This window comes from Pyxicephalus adspersus, chromosome 5, assembly GCF_032062135.1.
Source record: "Pyxicephalus adspersus chromosome 5, UCB_Pads_2.0, whole genome shotgun sequence".
NCBI classification, from domain to species: domain Eukaryota; kingdom Metazoa; phylum Chordata; class Amphibia; order Anura; family Pyxicephalidae; genus Pyxicephalus; species Pyxicephalus adspersus.
In genome coordinates this window covers 115,722,066-115,742,683 of record NC_092862.1, presented here as the reverse complement: position 1 = coordinate 115,742,683, position 20,618 = coordinate 115,722,066, and the positions used below count along the sequence as shown (strand labels likewise).

General features: G+C 35.7%; 1 protein-coding gene across 1 annotated transcript in view; it reads right to left on the bottom strand.

Annotated features, from left to right (window-relative positions):
* AHR (aryl hydrocarbon receptor) overlaps positions 1-20,618 on the bottom strand; it is an 82,394-nt gene that overhangs the window by 18,313 nt on the left and 43,463 nt on the right. The window contains exons 3-4 of the mRNA XM_072412532.1: positions 13,371-13,477; positions 5,577-5,666 (exon numbers count right to left, since the gene is read on the bottom strand). Coding sequence (XP_072268633.1) covers positions 5,577-5,666; positions 13,371-13,477 — 197 coding nt within the window. The remainder of the gene's footprint in view (positions 1-5,576; positions 5,667-13,370; positions 13,478-20,618) is intronic.

Genomic DNA, 20,618 nt, shown 5'->3' with positions numbered 1-20,618 from the left:
GCCAGCATCGAGGAGACACACACAGTATCAGGTATCGGAGGATGTCTTATTCGCGGGTGAGTGCCTTATTTTAATTATTTTAGCAAAAATCGGGGGTGGCTTATTTGATGGGGATGCCTTATAATCGGGGGAACACGGTATGTGATCTGATTCAAGAGCATGTACACCCACTCTTAAGTTACCTGTACCAAGCGATATTCTCACTAGTGTCTATTCCACTACATATTTGTGACTACACACCAGAACCCAGACCTCAGCCAATCTTCTTAAAGTGGAGCTATAGTTCCTAGCTAGCTGTGTATTGCAGAAAGGACAGGTGATTTCCCTTCTACAAGAGAACAGGGTTACCCGCCTGTTTGCAATCTTTCCCGAGGACACTGAGCTGTGCATACACCAGAAATAAATGAACTCCTGCATATGAATATTTATGTCATCTGGCTCAGCCAATCAAGATTGCCAAAGATCGGCAGAAGAGGAGAAGATGACAGCACCCGTGAAAGAACAGAGACAAGTTCCTTCTGCAATTAACGACCTGTCTGGTTGCAATATTTTAAAATAGGAGTTTAGTTTTGCTTAAGTTCAGTTCCAAGACCCCTCATAAATCATGTATCTGGCTCATGTATGAATATAACCCCTCAGTACAGTATGTTTTTTTATCTCTTAGTATCTATTATTTTGCCTATGCCATCTGTTTTGTGTATAAATCTCTCAGCTGCCAATATCTAGAGCAGGCCTGTGTTTAGATTTTCATTGGCCCGCAGCCTCTGTCATAAAATCAATAATATGCAGCTGGCCAGCACTGTTGACCACAGTATAAAACAGGGGTTGCCAACCTTTCTGGTCCTGTAAAATTTGCGGACCAGTAAAATGATCTGCTCCTGACCGCACATGCGCGGGGAGCCAGTTGTCAATCAAAGGGGAGGAACCTCCCTCATAGTGATGTCATAACACCATAACCCCGCCCACTGTGCCATCGCAGATCTGAGCCTGTGATGGGAGAGTGGGCGGGTTGTGTCGAGAAACACAGCCTGCCCACTTCCCTGAGCCAGGGATTTGCACAGGGGATGTGGTCCGCGGCTCTGGCCGGTGGACCACCAAAATCTTCTCGCGAACCACCAGTAGTCCGCAGACGAGGGGTTGGCGACCACTGGTATAAAATACACGCGTACAAAAAAGCTATATTATATTTCAACCAGTTGATCAACCACCTTGCAATTATCGTCCCACTACTCAACGGGCATAATTGGCAGGACGGGAGACCCCATGTGTGCACAGGGAATCCCCTACGTCAGTATAGTGGGCGTGTGCTGTGCGAGACCCGCATGGACCCCGCCCACTCTGTTTCCATAAACGTGCTTTGCACGGAGCTCGCATTGACACCAGACACAGTGAATCGCTCACGTCACCCTGGTGGGGGTGTGCTGTGCAGGACCTGTGCAGACCACGCCCATACTAACCCTGAGTACGCGCTGAATGGTCGACCCCTACACATTTTCACCTCACCAAATCTGGCTGTCTTTGCAGAAAGTTTGGACACGCCTGTTCTAGATCATGTGCCTCTACCCCTTAGAACCCACTACACAACACATGTGCAAAACATATGCATAATCCCTTATAATAATTCAGTTCACTGCTTCATATACTTCATTACAACCAATTCTACTACCGTTTTTGTTATTTAAACAATCCCAGTCAAAAATTCCTGCCTCATATCCCAAAACCCCAGCACCCCTTTCACTGTTTGGCCTTTATGACATAGTCACCGCTAGTAGCCCAATTCAATTTTTGGTGTCTCCTTTTCAACTAACGTTGTTCCCCATTTCCCCTCCTGTTTTTATTTTATGACACTTCTGTTTGTTATAGCAATAACTTTTCACATATTTGAATATGTATTGACAATATAATTCCCCTAAATAAAAAAAACTGCTTTATTAAGCATTTAGTAAGTTCTAAAAGACCAAATTACCAAATTGGCAGATGTTTAGTGACTGCTCAGTAAATGCTTGTAAAAGCTTGCTTACTGCCTGATGAACATTTTTTGAGACTAGTGTTTTCAGAGTAAGATTAAAAAACCCTTGTTTATTCATCCATTTAATCCTGCTAAAAGACTAAATTGGGTTTGTGTTTGAAGATCTATTTGGGATAGCTGATCACACTGTAACCTCCAAAGAGCCCAGTTACTAAAAGTTGCTGTTTGTATTTTCTAGTAAAGATTAACAAACTGGAAGAGTAATTATTTGTTCCCCAATATATTTTAGCTTGCTTTTAAATCAGAAAAAGCCCAAGGGACTACTTTTAATTTGGTGCCAAGTTCTCCATAATGGTTTTAATTTCTGTTATCAGATTTTGAAAAAATCCATTTACATAGGACTAGTGCAGCATGATGTTTTAAATCTGCAAGGATAAATACATAAATGAGAGCGGCACCTTTTTTTGCTAACCCCCTTGTAAAGCGCCCCCCACTTTTAATTCTCTATATTATACGGCCTGAGATATTTTTTTTTCATGTAAAAGAGAAATTACATTTTACAAACCAAAATAGTTCAAAATAGGCCTATCTATTTTTTAAGCTCCCTGTTTGCCTAGTTGGTTGGCAGCACTGATAATTATCACTGGGTAAAACATGGCCCCTTTCACCATTTCGCAGAATTCTGCAATAATGAACAGTTTTTTAAAATGCCAAGATGACTGCTTTGGCTATTGTAAGTAAAATTCATACAAAAAAATATGGTGGTGTAGTAAACTTGTAAATACCCCCTGAGGCTGCCACCAATTAACATGAACCAAGTACTTGGAAGAAATCCTCTGACACTGCTAAGGAATGCTGGCATACTGTGCAGGTTTTACCAGTACTTGCAGGGTTTTATCCAATATCTTAAATGTATGTTTACTTTACAGAGCTGTTCTTACAATGAAAAGCAGTTTGTAATGTGACTGACCTTGTTTCCTCATTTGTACGGACAGTAAAAGGGGTGTTCTAAAACTATGGACTGTGGAAAATAACTTTTTTTTTTTCTCTACTACCATTAAAGTGCTTTAGCATTCTTTACTGCTTCATCATCTTATTTTTTACTTTTTTTTGTTAATTGTTATTATTGCTCAGACCTCCAATCTAGCGATTGTGATTTGTTGATTTAGGAGTCTGCAAGAAGCTACAAATGGAATCATTATTTTGCATATAGTATAATATTTCAATCCTGTCATTCTACTGACGCCATCTATTATAACAGAAACAAAACCCAGAAAAAAAGCTCTGTGTTTTACTTGGCCTGTGAAAGCATTATTTGTGCCAGCTGATACTGAGGAAATACCAAAGCAATCAAAGTCATAGTTTTTAATTAGAACTTCACACGCAACTTTTTCAGGGCTTGGATAACTGTTCCTCCCGGAAGAATACCAGGGGTACTGAACTTTTTTTTGTGCATTAACAAAAGGTAAGTAAATAATTGCCATTTGTACTGGAAACAGATTTAACTGCTAAATCAAATTATTAACTAAAAATGTTTGTTTCCAATAATTAATCATTTCTCTCATTTTCCCCTTAAGTCACCTAAATCCTAGGTGGCCTGGATCATATGCTCTGTGCAAAACAGTAGAACAGTGAAAGTTTCAAATACTAAGGAGCAGTATGGAGAAGCACTTGTCTAAACTGCAGGGATTGAAGCAGAGCCTCTGCCTGTAATCAGCATAAATATAGCTACTCCCATGTACCTAAATAATTTTCAAGAGGATTATGCTTATCTCTTGCACAAAAAAAAATCATGCCTTTATGATTTCTGTTCTTGCTCCGGTGAACAGGGAAACAAGAGATCTTGAAATGCATTTCATGTAGATTAATTTTATCAGAGTATAATAATGGTTAGAAGACAAGTTCTTTATACCATGTGTATATATACTGATCAGCCAAAACATTAAAACAACCTGTCTAATATTGTGTAGGTCCCCTTTATGCCAGCAAAACAGTTCTGGCCTGTGGAGGTCTAGACTTCACAAGACCTCCTAAGGTGTGCAGAAGTATTTTAAACCAAAATGTTGGAAGAAGATTCTACCCATAGTGCATCCTGCTGCCATTCCTTACCAGGTAAACAATACACATGGACTTTGACATCCACATGGCCTAAAATTATACATTACACTGCAAGTGATGTAAGCAGAAGGAGGAGGAAGACAAAGATTGCCAAGCCCGCTAGTTCCACACCGGAACCAAGAATGAATATTTTTTTAAGTAAAGTTCTGCTTTAACATTTTTTTGTTTAGTATTGAGTGAAGTAGGTAAAGGGTAAATGCCCTGTCAGGTTACTGTTCTTTGTGTCCTACTGGGTGAATATCCCACTTTTTTGTCCTGGTGACACAACAGGAAGTGAGAGAAATTTTATGCGATACAGGATTCGGATGACGTACACTTAATGCTTTATAAACAGTAAATGAACTTTTGGATTCCACTCCTACTTTTTTTCTCTATTACAGTGGTCAGCATCACAACATTTATGACTAGAAAAGAGGATGTTACAGTTGTACTGAGGATTTCCAAGTGTTTATCAGACCCCACTGAATATGTGATGCCTCTTTTCCACACTTTTTATTTGTAGTAAATGAAGGAAGAATAAAAGACTTTTGCTTACATTTGCTTTTGAAATATAATAGACACACCTTGTATATTCATAGTGAATGACAAATCCTACTATTAGTAAATTGAGAAAACATATTTACTTTGTCCAAAATCGGAAATAATTGAATATCAAAGGTTCACACATTTCTGGCTCCAGTGTTAGTCATGCAAAATGTTTAGTTTCATTTTAACACCTAATTAGGGGTTGGATATTTATTTCTGCACTCTAATTTTAATAATATAAAGTAGACTGGGGCCCAAACCAATTCTGCAATGTGTATTTTCATTGAACTTCAATAACCCATCTGTTCAGGTCTTGTATAAGTCTGTTACATATGACATGATGAAGATGTGGACATAAATGACCTCATCTGTTTCCTAATATGACACTGAAGTGAGGATCAGGTCTTTCAGGGTTACATGATGTGATCATGAGCACTTCTAATTAGTATCTGGTAAGGCTTACAGAGATTTTAGAGTTGGTAGAAAAAAAATCTTTCTCTTGCCTGGGTAATCCTTCTTTCTTCTGAATAAGAAGAGAGAACTTTCAGACTATTCGGACAAGAAACAGTGGTGGCTTTCACTTTTAGGAAGGTAATCTTCCCAGTTGTTATTCTTTAGGAGACATCTGCCTATCTATAGCCAGCCTAACTTATACCTTATACCAAATTACAACATTCATCCATATACCTATAGTTAATGTAAATTATATTAGTCTTGAAGCAACAACTGAACTAAATTTCTTGTACTAAACCAAAGAAGTACTGCAGTGCAAAAAGAGGTAGCTGATAACACCCAGACTTAAGCAAACACAGCTTGTATCTGGGACAGCTCTACAAATACGGGTGAAATTCCTGCAAATAGTGGAATTTTGGTAACCTTAACTAAACCCCTAAAAATATTTTAATAATGGGTGCAAGCCAAAATGACAGGTTCAGATGAATAATGATATGAGAGATACACCTACTTGCTGAAACCCAAGATAATCCTGAATTGTGGATGAAGCGAAAAAGACAAGGCCATCTGAAGCAACCACCAGGACAAATCCATTGAGTGCCTGAAAGAGATAAAATGATACAATAAATTTTCTTACCATAGTTTAATGTGTAGAAACCTACCATTTACTTTAAACATAGCATATACAGCATATAAAAAAGAGAGATTTTTGTCTTCAGAAATGTTGAGCTGTGCCCTGCCAAAAGTTCTATAGAACAGTATCCCTGCAAATTCACCTTGAACTTTGAAATCTATTTGAACCTAGGTTTTCAAATATAACTGTGTTCCAAAAACTATGTTCACCATACCAGCACAAAGAACAGATACTTTCCTAAGCGTTTTGGGGAAGTGGGTGCCAAAACTAATACTAGTACCAATGTGCAGGCAAGTGTGTTTCATAAAGCTCAACATTTATTTCTGGGATTCCAGGAAACCTATATCTGGTTAAGCAAAAATTAGAAATAACCAAGAACAAAACAATGTAATCCAGTAATGTGCAATTGGTAACCAGTGGCAGCCCACCAGATACTAACAGGTTTTAGGTCATGCTTAGTCCCATATTTAGTGCAGTAATTCAAATCTCTTCCAGAACTATTCCATTTGTTTTGCCATCACTGATTCAAAACTTCATAAAAATGTTGGCAAAGTGCTAACTTTAAAATTAAATAAAATGTGTATTTTAGGATCTGTGATAAAATATTAAAGAGATTCAGTCAAAAACTTCCAGCAAACTGGAACACTTTTAGCCAATCTGCTCAATTATTGAATGGCCTATCCTGTGATAACACAATGAATATTAGGGAAACTTTTTTGATATTGCTGTCTACTATGTAGTATTTTTTGTAGGATTTTTACATTGTAAATAGTAGTCCACAAACTCTAGACGAGCAATTCTTAACTTTTTTACATCTGCGGAATCCTTGAAGTAACTTTCAGGTCTCCGGGAGCTCATAATAAAACCAACTTTAAACATTGGGAAAGAAAATCTTCTAAACTGTTGGCCAGTGCAAAGAATGCCTCCCTATAATGCTGTTGAGAATGAAACCTTTATAAACACTTTTAAAAACATTCTAAGAGTCTGCTGTTGGCTCTTCCTAGTGGTGTTGGCCCCTGAACTATACAGACATCATTAAATAGGTCAATTTTTTGACTAGCAACCTGTGGAAGAACCTTTTGATTCCACAGAACCTGGGTTAGGAAAGGCCGCTCTAGACAGAAGTCAATTAAAAACTTGTCACACAAGTAGAACTACCACAGGAAAGTACAGCTGTATTTTTTGTCCTATTTATCCAGAGGACATTCTCCCAGGACTGTGCCTTCTATAGGTCAGTTTTAGCAAACTCCAATCTGGCTTGTTTATGTTTCTGTGTCAGAAGTGGGGCCCTCCTGGGTCTCCTGCTATAGTGTCCCTTTTCATTCTTAAGGTGACGAATAGTGCGAGCAGACACTGTTGTACCCTGTGCCTGCAGGTCAGCTTGAAAATTTTGGAAGTTGATAGAGGTTCTTTATCCACCATTCGAACAATTCTGTTGTAACATGTTATTAATCTTTCTCTTTCGTCCACATCCTGAGAGATTAGCTACAGTGTCATGGGCTGTAAACTTCTTTACTATGTTGTGCACAGTGGATACAGGAACATCAAGATTTCTGGAGATGGACTTGTAAGTCTTGGGATTGTCCATGCTTTTCCATAATTTTGCTTCCTAAATCCTGGGACAATTCTTTGCTCTTCTTTATTTTCTCCGTGCTTAATGTGTAACAACATTTCCCCAAATTTAACTGGTTGCAAGTGGGAATTTTCATATTTCCATACTGTTCTTCCAGTGCCAACAAAAGTAAGAAACATGACAATACAAAACCATTTGTAATTGCATTTTCCAACATAGGTAGATGCAGGTAGATGTAGGTGCCATAATTTTTGGCCATGATTGTATACATTAATGATACACATGATTGTATGCACATGTTCTGAAATTACAAGTTAAATTGCTCATGCAAGTATACCCCCAAATCTGTAAAACACATTATCATTTTAAGGGGGTTCTACAATATACAGGAAGTTATGTAATAATTCTCTTACAGAAAGTTTTAATTCTTTGTCAAAAACTGGATGAGTAGTAGGATGATACTATCCCTTCCTAATCCTTCCTTCCTTCTGATTTTTGCTTCCTCTCACTTGTTTTAAAAAATGCAGCTGTTACCAAAACAAAAAAGGGAGAACATAGGGCAAGACAGGGAGGAGTCACATTGTTTTGTGCAATGATGATCTTATAAAACTATAGGGACATAATGATGCATAAAAAGAGAAGTGGTGTAGAAAGCATATGATCTATGGCTATGTAGCCAAAAGAGCTGAAACACTGAAGTAGTGGAGAATAACAAGCACAGCAGCAGGGAGACCATCTAGTTGAGTAACATAACACATTGTTTTTCGAATGTTCATTACCGCACCATAGTCAGGTTTCAATATTTGAGCTTTTGCGTTATAAAAGGATAGTTTGGTTTTAATGTATTGCCAGATGTGTAACTTTAAGAACTTGTGTAGTACAGTCTAGCCCATGATTTTGGTAAGAATGTAAAGAACAAAGTTTAATTTGTTCAATAAACATAGGACGGGACAGAATCTGATTTGGACAGGGCTCTCTCTCAGCAAACAAATAGACAAAACGGCTCCTTTAGTGATAAGTCACGGAAAATGCATTTATCTGTGCATACAATCAACATGGCCTATGCCTTGTTGATAACAAACAAAACATGTAAAAATTGGCAGTACATTTACTTGCTCAGATTAACTTCCTGGAATAAGAATAACTAAAAACCAAATAGAACAGTTTTACGGTTTAAAAATTATCACCTTAAAAAAGACCTCTGGTATGACCCAAGTAAATATAAAAAGTGATGAGCTTTCTAAACAAAGAATATGTGAAAAGCAACTTGAACCTTTATCTCTTATTGATCTTAAAGTGGCAGAAAACCTAATTCCTGGAAAGGGGAGCCTGGAGCTCAAAAAGAAATGCCTGGGCAGAAGGCAAACATGGGGGGCAACTATCCTCCCAACCCTATGGGCTGGCGATTAAGAGGTCCTCGAGGGCAGTTCTGGAGGGTGTCATTCTTGGTGTTGCGGAGTACCTCAGTTGTGGTGTTTCTGGTGGAGTTGTATAAGAGGTGAGGTAGGTAAAGAGGTCTGCTTCTGGGGTCTGGTATTGTTCCTGAGGCGGTGAAGTGTGGCGGGAACAATGAGGTGATGGTGGCAGCCCCCAAAAGCTTGAAATATGGTGATGAAGTGTGCCTTTGAGGACCTGCAACCTCTGTCATTGGCAATACAGGTTTGTATTTGTATATTGTTTACAGGTATTTATTGTTTTTAATGCAAAGGTAATGTTTTCTAAAATATGGATATAGGTGCAGAGTGTTACTGGCTATGCAATCAGCATGTCCTGGGAAATTCAGGCCAAAAGAACTGCAGCATCACCACAAGAAAAGCAAAAGCTTCTTTCCGCACTGTATTGGGTCATTTGGTTCTGGTTTCAAGACATATACTGCAGCATTAGTGGTGCATGGAAAAGGCTCCAATGGCTAAGTTTACAATGTATCAGTCTTGGGTATTGACAGTGTAAATGTTCTAGAACTGCCTCAAGCCATACATTGGAATTCCCATATTTGGGGAAACTTTACTTGCAACATTAAATAGTTGCTTCAAAGAACAGATTACCTGATAATCTAATTTAATTGTGATTTATTTGTGTAAAAACTGGCATAGATGATATTGCACAATTCTTTTTTTTTCAATCATATATTATATTATTTTTTTATGATCTCCTATAAAGACAATATTGTATAATACCTTTGTGGATAAAAATAATGTATTTAGAAAAACTGGGGGAAAAGGCAAAGGATAAGTGTAGCTGAGGTACTAAATCATCAATTAAAATGCAGACGACATTTTTGCAGTTTACATTCATGTATGCTATTTTTGTGGCAAAACTGTTATTTTCCTGCATACATTTGTCATTACCTCCACCATCCACCTAAATTATAAATATGTTTATCCAAACTAGCTCTGAAAACTATAATGATTTATAAAAAGTAAGTAAATTAGGGTTTAGTGGAAAATACTAAACAATATTATAAAATTCAAAGACAACTGCAATCATGTGTAAATAACAAGTTGAGCACTGAAAAGAACTAATGCAATAAATTAAAATTATTATCTGCTTTTAACATGTACTGTATGTCTTTAGCTGCAGATCTAATATGCTTTACTTGTACAGAATACGTCTGATTTTAAAAATTGTCAATTAATCTTTTTTTTTTTTTTTTCTTATTATTCTTATTATTAGGAAAAATTGTATTACTACATAATGAACCTTTTCCTGGTATGTTTGAGGTATTCAGCCTATTCAGTCTTTCTCGACTATTTTAACATGGGGGAGCCCTTATAATAACTTTTAAGTCTTTATTACTCCCCTGCTATGATTGCTATATCCACAGCTGACAGTTTATGAGAGTCAGTGGGAAGAAAGGCTGGCACCTTTACAAATAGCCAAAAAGACCATTGGTGTCATTTAAAAGGACTTGAGAGGCACAGATTGCTCATTGCTCAAGAAACCCCTGGCAACCTCTAGAAGAAACCTAGGGTTCCACAGAACCATGGATGAGAAAGAAAGCTTTAAAATTATCCATATTATTACCTCCATCAAAAGATCCATCTTGGTCTACAGATACTCACATCCCAAAACAATACTCCCAAATGATCAATAAAACAGCCAGCTTATACTTCGCCAAATGAAAGATGGGTCATGGCCAATTTAAAGAAAGTCTGTAGTGTGGAGAATTTGTATGATGACATTTTAACCTTATAACTGCCATGCTTAGCTCGTAATAATGTAGCTAGTACAAGCATTTGGATGTCTGCTATGCAGTAGATGTGAAAATGCAGTACCTATGTTAAAACTTGGAAGTTAAAATGTAAAACATAATGAGAATTGTAATTGCTGCAATTCTGTATAGTGCTGAAAAATCCTCGTATTCCACAGAATAAAATTGTTAAAATTCTCCTGCATATCACCGTACATCTGTAAAATACAATGCTATAAACTTAAACACGAAAGCAATATTGTTTTTTAATGCTCACTAAAACTCCAGAACATGGAGAAATCCTTTTATTCAGAAATCCATCTATGACATGAACTTAAGGGATGGCCTGAAGTGCACTGAAGTATAACTTGTTGGTGGGTGTTGGCTCTTATCTTTGCTTAGAGTACGTTTTGTAGAGCCACCTCTTACTAAACATGTCGTCAATTTTTTCGACACCTATTTCACAATCAGTCCTAATATAATAATATATCCTAATATTAGTCCTAATATATAGTTATCATTAGAAAAAACTAACATACTTTGTACTAAAATGTCAATATTATTATTCTTTCTAATCATGTTTGTTACCGATGTATAATATATTCCATCTAGTACCATGTAAACTATGATCAGGTGTCAAATATCTTTACAAATAATGCAAAAGATTTAAAACATTACTGTATGATATTGCAAATGTTGATGCTATATATTTTGTATCTATACAACATAGAAATCATACAATCTCTGCAACCACATACCCCTGAGGAAGCCTATAATTGTTGAAACACGTCGGTAATTGTGTGACCACTACAGGTCCTCTTTTTGTTTTCAACAATATATTGTATGAACTTTAGGAAAATTATGTCTAGGAAAAATATCCAAACCCTGTGACGGTAACAGACAATTGGATATATGGTGGAAAAAATTACTTTGTACCACTGTTGTATGTATTAGCTACAAAATACACACTTGACTTTTTGCACAAAAACTCTGAGCCTTAAACCTCTTTCTTTCCTTTCTATCTACACAATCTATCTAAATCTACACAATGGCCCTAATTTATTAAAGCTCTCAAGGCTGGAGAGAATACACTTTCACCAGTGAAGCTGGGTGATCCAACAAACCTGGGATATATCTGGTCCTGGATTCCAAGCATTTGCTAGCAAATAGCAAATGACATTGAAGAAATCCATTCCAGGTTTGCTTGATCACCTAGCTTCACTGGTGAAAGTGTATTCTCTCCAGCCTTGGAGAGCTTTAATAAATCAGGCCCAATATGTCCACTGAAGTATGTATATTCAGAACCAGACATTACAAGCATAAACAGATTGAAAACCAAAAATGCTAAGCACCCAGGTACAGATCATTCAACAAGAACTTCTTTAAGGATGCTAAACTAGCTAAAAGGAACTGAAAACTTATAAATCATTGTGGCAGATGTAGAAAATCATTCAAAATGTAGCTTTATTTCCTCAAATTATAAGCAGAAGTAATATAAGTAGGCACAGGTAAGCAGAAGAAGTTCATCAGAACTTTAACAGATGGAAGACCAAATAATGGTTTATTAAATTAGTAGCAGTAGAGCTTTCTGTTACAACTTTACATAGTACTATACAGATAATGTAATTAAAATGTACCTATGGCTTAGAAAACTTCAAACATCCATTCTAAACAAACATAAATGTAAAAAGATGGAAAAGTCCTGACATGCCACTTTTAGACAACATAACTTGAGTTAACAAAGCTAGGAAAATGTAGCAATGTTTTTCATCCATCCAAAACTGTTGAAAGGGATTATCCTTTAAAATGTCATGTTCCTTTTCTGTTTTTAAAGCAATTAAATGTTCTAAGTAATTTGCTTTGAAGCCATAGTAAACTGAGTTTAACTCATAAAGATTCTTTTTTTTTAACAATAAAACTGTAGAATGAACTAAATTATGTAGAACAATAGATTGACTGCAAATTAAAACCAATGCCCATTAAAGAGGAACTAAACTTACAAGAACACAAATCCAAATGTAATATTTCTCATAAGTCTATTATAGCATTCATTAAAACTTTTCAGAATTTCCAGTGCCAGTACTGAATTTATTATTCTTGGTATTTGCAAAAGTTTAGAAATACCTCCAAATGGTCTGGGCAACAGGTTGTATGTAAGTGCTAAGAGCTAGACTATGAGGGGGAGTCATGGTATTTTAAAAGGTCTTATTAGCACTGGCAGAGGGTTTTTTTTATGGTTAATCAATATATAATCTATATATATATATATATATATATATATATATATATAGAAAGTTGCCTGGCTATGCTAACTACTGCCAATATTTTTGAGCTGCTAACCAAGAACAAGCATATAGATAAGGAAAGGCAGGGACAATTTTTTTCTGCAAACTTACTTGGGTTATATGCTGAATTAGTATTAAAGAGTATGATCTAGACAACTAGATTTTCCTCTTTTGTCATGAATAGTGTGTTAATCAGCATAGCACCAATGCAATCAAAATATATCTGTAACCAAAATCTACTGAATTCCAGACGTAGAACAAGTATGAAGCATATAAAGTCAGAACTGCTGCTGTGAATACTTGTTTCAGTTCATTACTCAGACTAAAGGATTAGTAAAAAAACTGGACAATGTTCTTATTTCTATCAGTACTAGCAGTTAATAACACAGTGTAAAAAATGATTTCTGTTCAAGGGCAAGCTTACAACCTTTTATATACAGTTATAAACATTTACCAATGTACTTTACATTTTGTTTGATGTGGTGGTGCTTAAAGCGAGCCCAAAACTAGGGGGGGAAAACGCACTGGGAGATCGCACTTTGACAAAAGAGACACCAACAAATTTAGTTTCCACCAAACAGCCTGATTACCAAAAAGGCTACTGTATATTTCCAAAAACCTACTTGTAACAACAGTTCTCCTTCTATTGATCGCAGATCTTCTCCTGGTTTAATTGTTCTCCGATTGTCACCTATTCCATTGCCATCTGTCTTTGAACCTTTTAGTGCAACTGTGAAATAAATACAGATGGGTTAATACTATGTTCAATTAAGAATCACAGCAACTTCAAGAACATGTGTTATTGCATTTATTATAAGATCAAAATACAATCTATGTAAACTGTGCACGGGATATTTAAATGGAACGCAAAAGAAAAAATTATTCCCTGCAGGAATGTAGAAGTAACAGACAAAAAATAGCCAAAAACTGAAATCCTAAAGAGTTTTCATCAAAAACTGACATTTCAGTTATAGGTGAAGTGTGGTGGGCTGAGTTACTTGATGGAATTCCAGGTGTGACCCACATCAAATGTTGTTCCATTCTCTATCCACAAAGAAGGGGACCATTAAAACATGTAGAAATACAAAGATTTAAGTACATAGATCCTGCTATTGCTATAAAGGAATGAGATACCACCAGGTGGGTAAAGTTTCAGAATCCATAAAAAACACGAGTATATATTTTGTGTGGCTGAATTATTCCATGAACTGTGCCCTCTTTTCTGGTGTCATAAGTTGTAGTTGTTATGTATAGAGGTTTGTCAACAGCAGCTCAAATTTATTGTAGAGTTTAGCATATTATGTTCGTGCTTTATAAATAAAACATTATAATTAATAAGACTGCATAAAACTGTGGGGCCTATTTAATACAGAAATTTTTACAGTCTTACCAAGTCTTCTCCGCAATGCTGCAGGAAGAACTGTAATAGTAGTATTTTTGTCTATTTGTATTTAAATATTATCTGTGTACACAAAAATGGACATACATTTAGGGAAACCATATTTCCATTTCATGTCCATTCTTTTGTGTTTTACAAGCCCAATTTCTTTCCTCTTACAAATGGCAAGCACACACTTTAAAGTTAACATTACTATGTAAAGTACATAATTTGCACGTGTTATTTATAAACAGCAAAAAGCTTTTTTTTTTCCTTAGGGAAAACCAAAAGGGTATAAAAATGCAGCATAAAATGGTGACAAGTAAAATTCACAGTAGAATTCCCCCTGAAAAATGTGTGAAGTTCTGCAAAATAAAACAAAATTCTGATTTTCTAAAAATACAATTAGCAGATGCCTTGGTCAAATACACAGACATACATGTATACACAGTCATGTGAACAATTCTGAGATTTTGCATATTGGTTTAAAATAAAAAATGAAGGTAGAATTTTAAAAAGACTGAACAAGTTATTACTGATAAAGCTTGTTCTACAAGCTATTGAATCATGACTTATTTTTATCCAAACTTATTAGGCAGAATCTTGCTCAATATACAACTGTCATCAAAACAGCTTTTTTTTTCTAGTTAACTATAAAAGAAGGCATTATCCAATAATGCAATATCAGAAAATCTCTACTTAGCAATTATTGATAGCACAATTACCAAACTGACAATTATAGCAATACATTTTTGCCTCAATTGCCCAGAGCATATCAGAGTTCACAGAAGCTTTTCACTAAACATGATGCACAGTGAGAAACACATCAATAAACGAGACTCATGTCTGACTCATAATTTAGAGCTCAGAAAGACAAGGCGATTGTTAAGTGCAGATTTTTGTCAGAAAGGTTATGCAGTAGGTTTTAAAAATAATTAAATTATGTGGCTATTTTTAGAAGAATATGGAAATTCATATACAAAATACTATGGATTTAGCAGATAAATGTGATTTGTGTCATTGTGGGAACAAATAAATGTAAACTGATAAAAATCTTGAACTGATATTGTAAAAAAAAAGAAAAAAAACTCACAGGGGAAATTTCATTCCAACCAATAAAAATAATTTACAAAATTTCACTGATTGTTTAGCATCTAGACTATTAATTTTGTGTTTAAGAAAGGATCCATTGAAGCTTGTAGTTTTATTGCCGTGCTTTCTTTTTTTTTTTTTTTTTTGCCTTAGGACGCAACCCCCGTCCTTACACATACATACTTACTGGCCACTTTATTAGGTACACCTGTTCAATTGCTTGTGTGTAAAGTGTACCTAATAGAGTGGTTACAATAATGTGGTATGCACACACATACATGCACACACTGGGAACAAGTTTAAAATATGTTTTTATGAAAATATTAACCTTAAGCTATTTACATGCACACAGACATACAAGTAAAGGTAAACACTTAGTACCAAATGCTACGTACACGTCAGATGATTCTCGTTCGGTTATCGCCTTAGGGCTAGTATTGGACGAGAATCTGACGTGTGTACAGTGGGGATCCGATGCCATTCACGGATCTGTTCTGACAGATCCACAAACGCTGATTGACCGCAATGCAAGTGAAGAGGGGAGAGTACAGCGGGGTGGCACTCGCTCATTCTCCTCCTCCCCTTTTCAGAACCTTTCCAACAACAAAAATCTAAATTGAGTAGGCAGCCAAAGACTTACTCCATATAATCAGAATAAGGATGGAATACTTTTTATTTGGCCAGTCATAGAAAACTGACGTCACCTGAAACCTACTTTTATCTCAAACTGGGTGATATCTGATATTGGCATTTATAGGGATGATTTCTGTTTGTGACCGACTGTGGGGGCACCTATTTTGATTTTGATTTCTATTTGAATACTGTTCCAATGATGTTTGCAGTCACCAAAAATAAATGAGTACGTTAATGAATCTGACAATGAACATGTATGTTTTTCCGATGTGTTGGCATACTCATAGATATGTATGTATTGTATGTATTATATCATTGTTATACATGGGATGTGGTACCTGCTCACAGGCCCTTGTATTTTGCTTAAATAGATGCTGGTTTCTCTATGAAAGACAGAGGTGTATGTGAAATGGCCCAGTTCTAAAACATAAATGTTATGATAATAGGTGCAAAACAATAGTTACTGTTAGACTTTGCTCGTTGGATTGTTTTTTAGTGCAGTTTGCACCACAAATGATAAAATATAGAGAACTGGAATAGTCTAACACAAATGAATCATTATACAAGGCAGATATAAAATACTTGTAGCAGAGGCCTGTAGCAGCAGCAGTCTCTTAATATTGTTGTATCAACACCATAAATTTTTTAACACTTTGGGGAATAAAGCACGGCTTAGCAATTCACCACATTTTTAACAGCATATTCTACTCAGGAAGGCTGTAGGAGATAAAAAAAGCACCTGCGCATGAAGGAAAGAGGAAATATAGACAAGCAAAATAAATATCAAATTTTTCTAATATGAAATAATTCTAAAGTATATCTAAACTCTGAACTGGATGGAATTGATTTACTAAAGCCGTGTACCATAAACAGTGCTACTGATCTCAAATCTTCTGAGCTGTTTTCTGTCTACATGTACTCCAATCGCCATCAGCTGAACATTGCTCAGCAGCATCTTTCTGGCAATGATAATGGTGGGCAACCCCTACACAATATGTCACTGCATGGTAGCCACTGGTCCCCAACATAGCCACAAGGGTAACAACGCAGGAGCATAATCGGGAGACAGTTGTCCTCCCATAATAAGAATTGCCTGAACAAAGAAACTTAATGGCAATTTCTTTTAAATTGCTTCCAACCCCACTGCTAGAAAATATAGCAAGCAAACATACCACCCAAAAGAAGGAACCAAAAGGTGCCCGACAAATCTGGTTATTGGAAAAACTGCTAATGCTATTATCTAGCAAATGCAAAGGATAAAGTGCAGTGCCTCCCATTCATCCTTACCTCTCTATTGAACAATATACACTATTAAGCCTTTATGTACAGTGTTTGTTCCAATGTTACAAATGAAAATTTGAGCAATGTTAATAAGAAGTCTGTACAGAGTTTTACATTAATAAATGGCTATTTTTTTACTGCAGGTGAGTTATCATATGAACATGGTAGGTTTTTTTCAGCTTTATACTTCCCAATCTGTTAGACATGTTTCAACACTTCATGAGCCTAAATACACCAACAGAAGGACTAAAAAAAAAAAAAAAAAAAAGGAACCATATATTCCAAAACAAGGACACAAAATCAGGTTCTTGTGTCAACAGAAAAAAAACCTACTAGGTGTGTTTCAATGTATATTTCCAGTTAACATAGTAGATAAAGTGTTCACAATACTATGAAAGGACAAAGTAAACATTCACACACTGTGAGAACTGAAGACACTCGAGGAGTAGAAGGGGTTAAAGGTTGCTCTGTTGCACTTTGAAGGAATCTATTTCCTGTAGTGTAACCTATGTACAGTAAAAATAAAACAACTACACAGCTATCAAGGTAAAGTCACATTTCCGAGTTCCGATTTTAACTCTGCTTATTTTCTCTCAACATAGCAAAGAATTAATACACATGACAGATATTTCCTCCAGCTCTGCAATTCATATTTCCTCTCATTTTCCAGTGAGATGACAAATAAATGGATGGATTACAAAAGTAGCAAATACGCTCAACAATCATTCAAAAGGATCTTTAATTCAGATTGTGTGACTGGTGGCGATCGAATGTTCAATGTGAAGATTGATAATAACATTACTTCTCAATATGTTCCTTGCCAGTGAAGGGAAGTATGTTTATAGAATGGGTCCATTGGGAGGTGATTATGAACTAATGTCAATGTAAACATGATTGGCTTTAAGGAAGGTTACTAAGATAATTAGCGGCCAACCGTATGTTACCTGCAAAAGGCTCAATAATTAGAATAGAAAATACTACCCTTATTCATAGAACATTCTTAAGAATGTTAACAAAGCCTTTTGAGCAAATACTGCAGCATTTGCACTGTAAATGGTTTAAACCCGAGTGTAAGGCAGACCAGTGAAGCTGATTTTAGAAATATTTCTTCATTTGGCTTACTTACAGCATTTAAAAGACCCACTTGGTGTTCTATTAGCTCTCAGATTCGCCAAAGATTTCTACCGCTCAGACACTGTTTAGAAGGACAGGAACCAGAAGTGCATGGTGTGAAAATATAAACACAAGATTGTCACTGGGACTGTCAGGGAAACAGACAGCAATAAAACCTAAGGGGGTTCTAACCCTTTTCTGCTGTTCGCTATAAAACAACTAAAGAGTTCACACTTCAAGATGAATATTTAGGCTGAATACAAAATTTTTGTCAGGAAGGGTTCTTAAAATTATGTTAGCACTTTAGCTTCATATACAGAAAGCCTACCAACATTATATTTTATTTATTGACAGAGTTTACATTTTGCACTAATTCTTACTTAGCATGTAATTACAAGTATTTATGTTTCTCAAAAGAACATTTTGTGTTGAGTTCTAGTAACCCACCTAAAAGGGTTCTGTAAGCACCCATCTACCTAAAACAATATTCAAATGAATAAATGAACAATGACTATGGTCCGCACAATTATTTAAAAACATTTTTAAAAAATGCTACATACGTGTACTAATTACATTTAAACTATTCTCCATATATTATTATTTGAATAGCTTAGGAAAGAAAAGTATTCAAAACACTTTAGGGATCAAAAAAGGATACCTGATTTTTTTCCTAAATGGTTAGCTATAATTGATCTCTGGTGTTGCATGAATCAGAGCAGAGACAAGTACAGGTCTTAGAAAAGGTGCTAGAGAGGGGGGTATATGGTCCTAATTATGATAAATTTACTAAATCCATGGGTGTCTTTAAATGAAGATGAGAAAAAGCAGTATCCAAAACAAACCAACCAAATTCCACCCTTAAAATGAAAATAAAGTCCCACTTAGAAAAATATATAATCAGGTAGGTGAGTTTTGCAGAAATTGAAAGGTAATGTCCCTTCTGCAAAAAACTTTTCTTACCTGCCTGATTGCTGCACAGCTGTCAAATTTGGTACCAGGCAATCCTGGCTTCCCTTGCACATGCCGGAAGTAAATGAACGCATGAGGCCATCCAGGAATAGTCAATAAAAATGGACCAAGATCATCACCAGGAAGAAAAAAAGAAGGAAGATGGCGGTGCCCTACCACGAAATGGGAATAGGCAAGTACAATGGTTTTACCTAAATGCTTCTGGCTACAAGCAGCTATGTCTGGCTGTTATGGGTTACATTATTTTTCAAATCTTTATTACTAGAACATCTTCCACCAATTTCCACCAAACTGGTTAAACTTGGTAGTACAAACATGAGGTATGTAGCTATTATAAACACAGCACTAATCCAATACTGATCTTTTTTTTTTTTTTTTTACGGAAAATGTTTTTTTTTTCTGATAACTGACATGCAATCTTGAAAGAAGGCATTGCTGCAGTTCACAAAAAATATATCAGATTTACACAACTTGACCTTAGGTTTAGTGAATAATTTTTTTGTCCATGATGGAATTCACCTGTAATGCAGAATAAAGGGGCCAGTAAACATTACCGAGGAACCAATAAAAGTGTCTTCACTGACAACAGTACCATCTTTTATAAATAAAAAAATTAAAAATAAAAATAAAATGACCTCAGTGTGCTTTCAGAATGTGTAACGTGACAAAAGATATGTAAAAACAACCTAATAGGATATAAAAAAAACAACCTAATAAAATGTGTGAATGAAGCTCCACTATAACTACTAAGCAGTAATTATTTATGATAAACCCAAAACTCTTAGCAAGGAAAAAAAATTTCACTAAAAAATTATATTAACATTTGGCATGGCCATGAAAATTTTCCCAAACAGGTTGGAGCATTAACATTACAAAGTATACTCAAACAATTTCATAATCTAAAGGTCAAAAGTTCAATGTATCCAAGATTAATCACGCAAGCTTCTCTAGTTTGTTTTATGTAGTCATCAACGTGTAACACATAGCTGTACCTACTATTAAATAAGGATTGTGAAATATCAAAGGCAGAACAGAAAAAAATGTATGTAAACTTACTTTTTAAATTGTTTTAACTAGTCTTATGTAAATTTAAAAATGGGATATAAACAGTTCGAATTCACGAATTCACAGCTTTTTTCTGCAGCATTAAGATACAAAATGTAATAGAAAAGTAAAAATAAGTAACTGAAAATAGAAGTTCAAACATCTAACAGTACACGTTAATGTGCATTTAAATTAGTACTAAATTTAAATCTTTATTCAAGTAACACCTAAATGCAAATTTGATATATAGCAATTGGATATTGTTCACTCTCCAGTTAAATGACTTTGTCTCTGTTGAGAAGAGGGGCCGGATTTATTAAAGTTCTCCAAGGCTTGAGAGGATACACTTTCATCAGTGAAG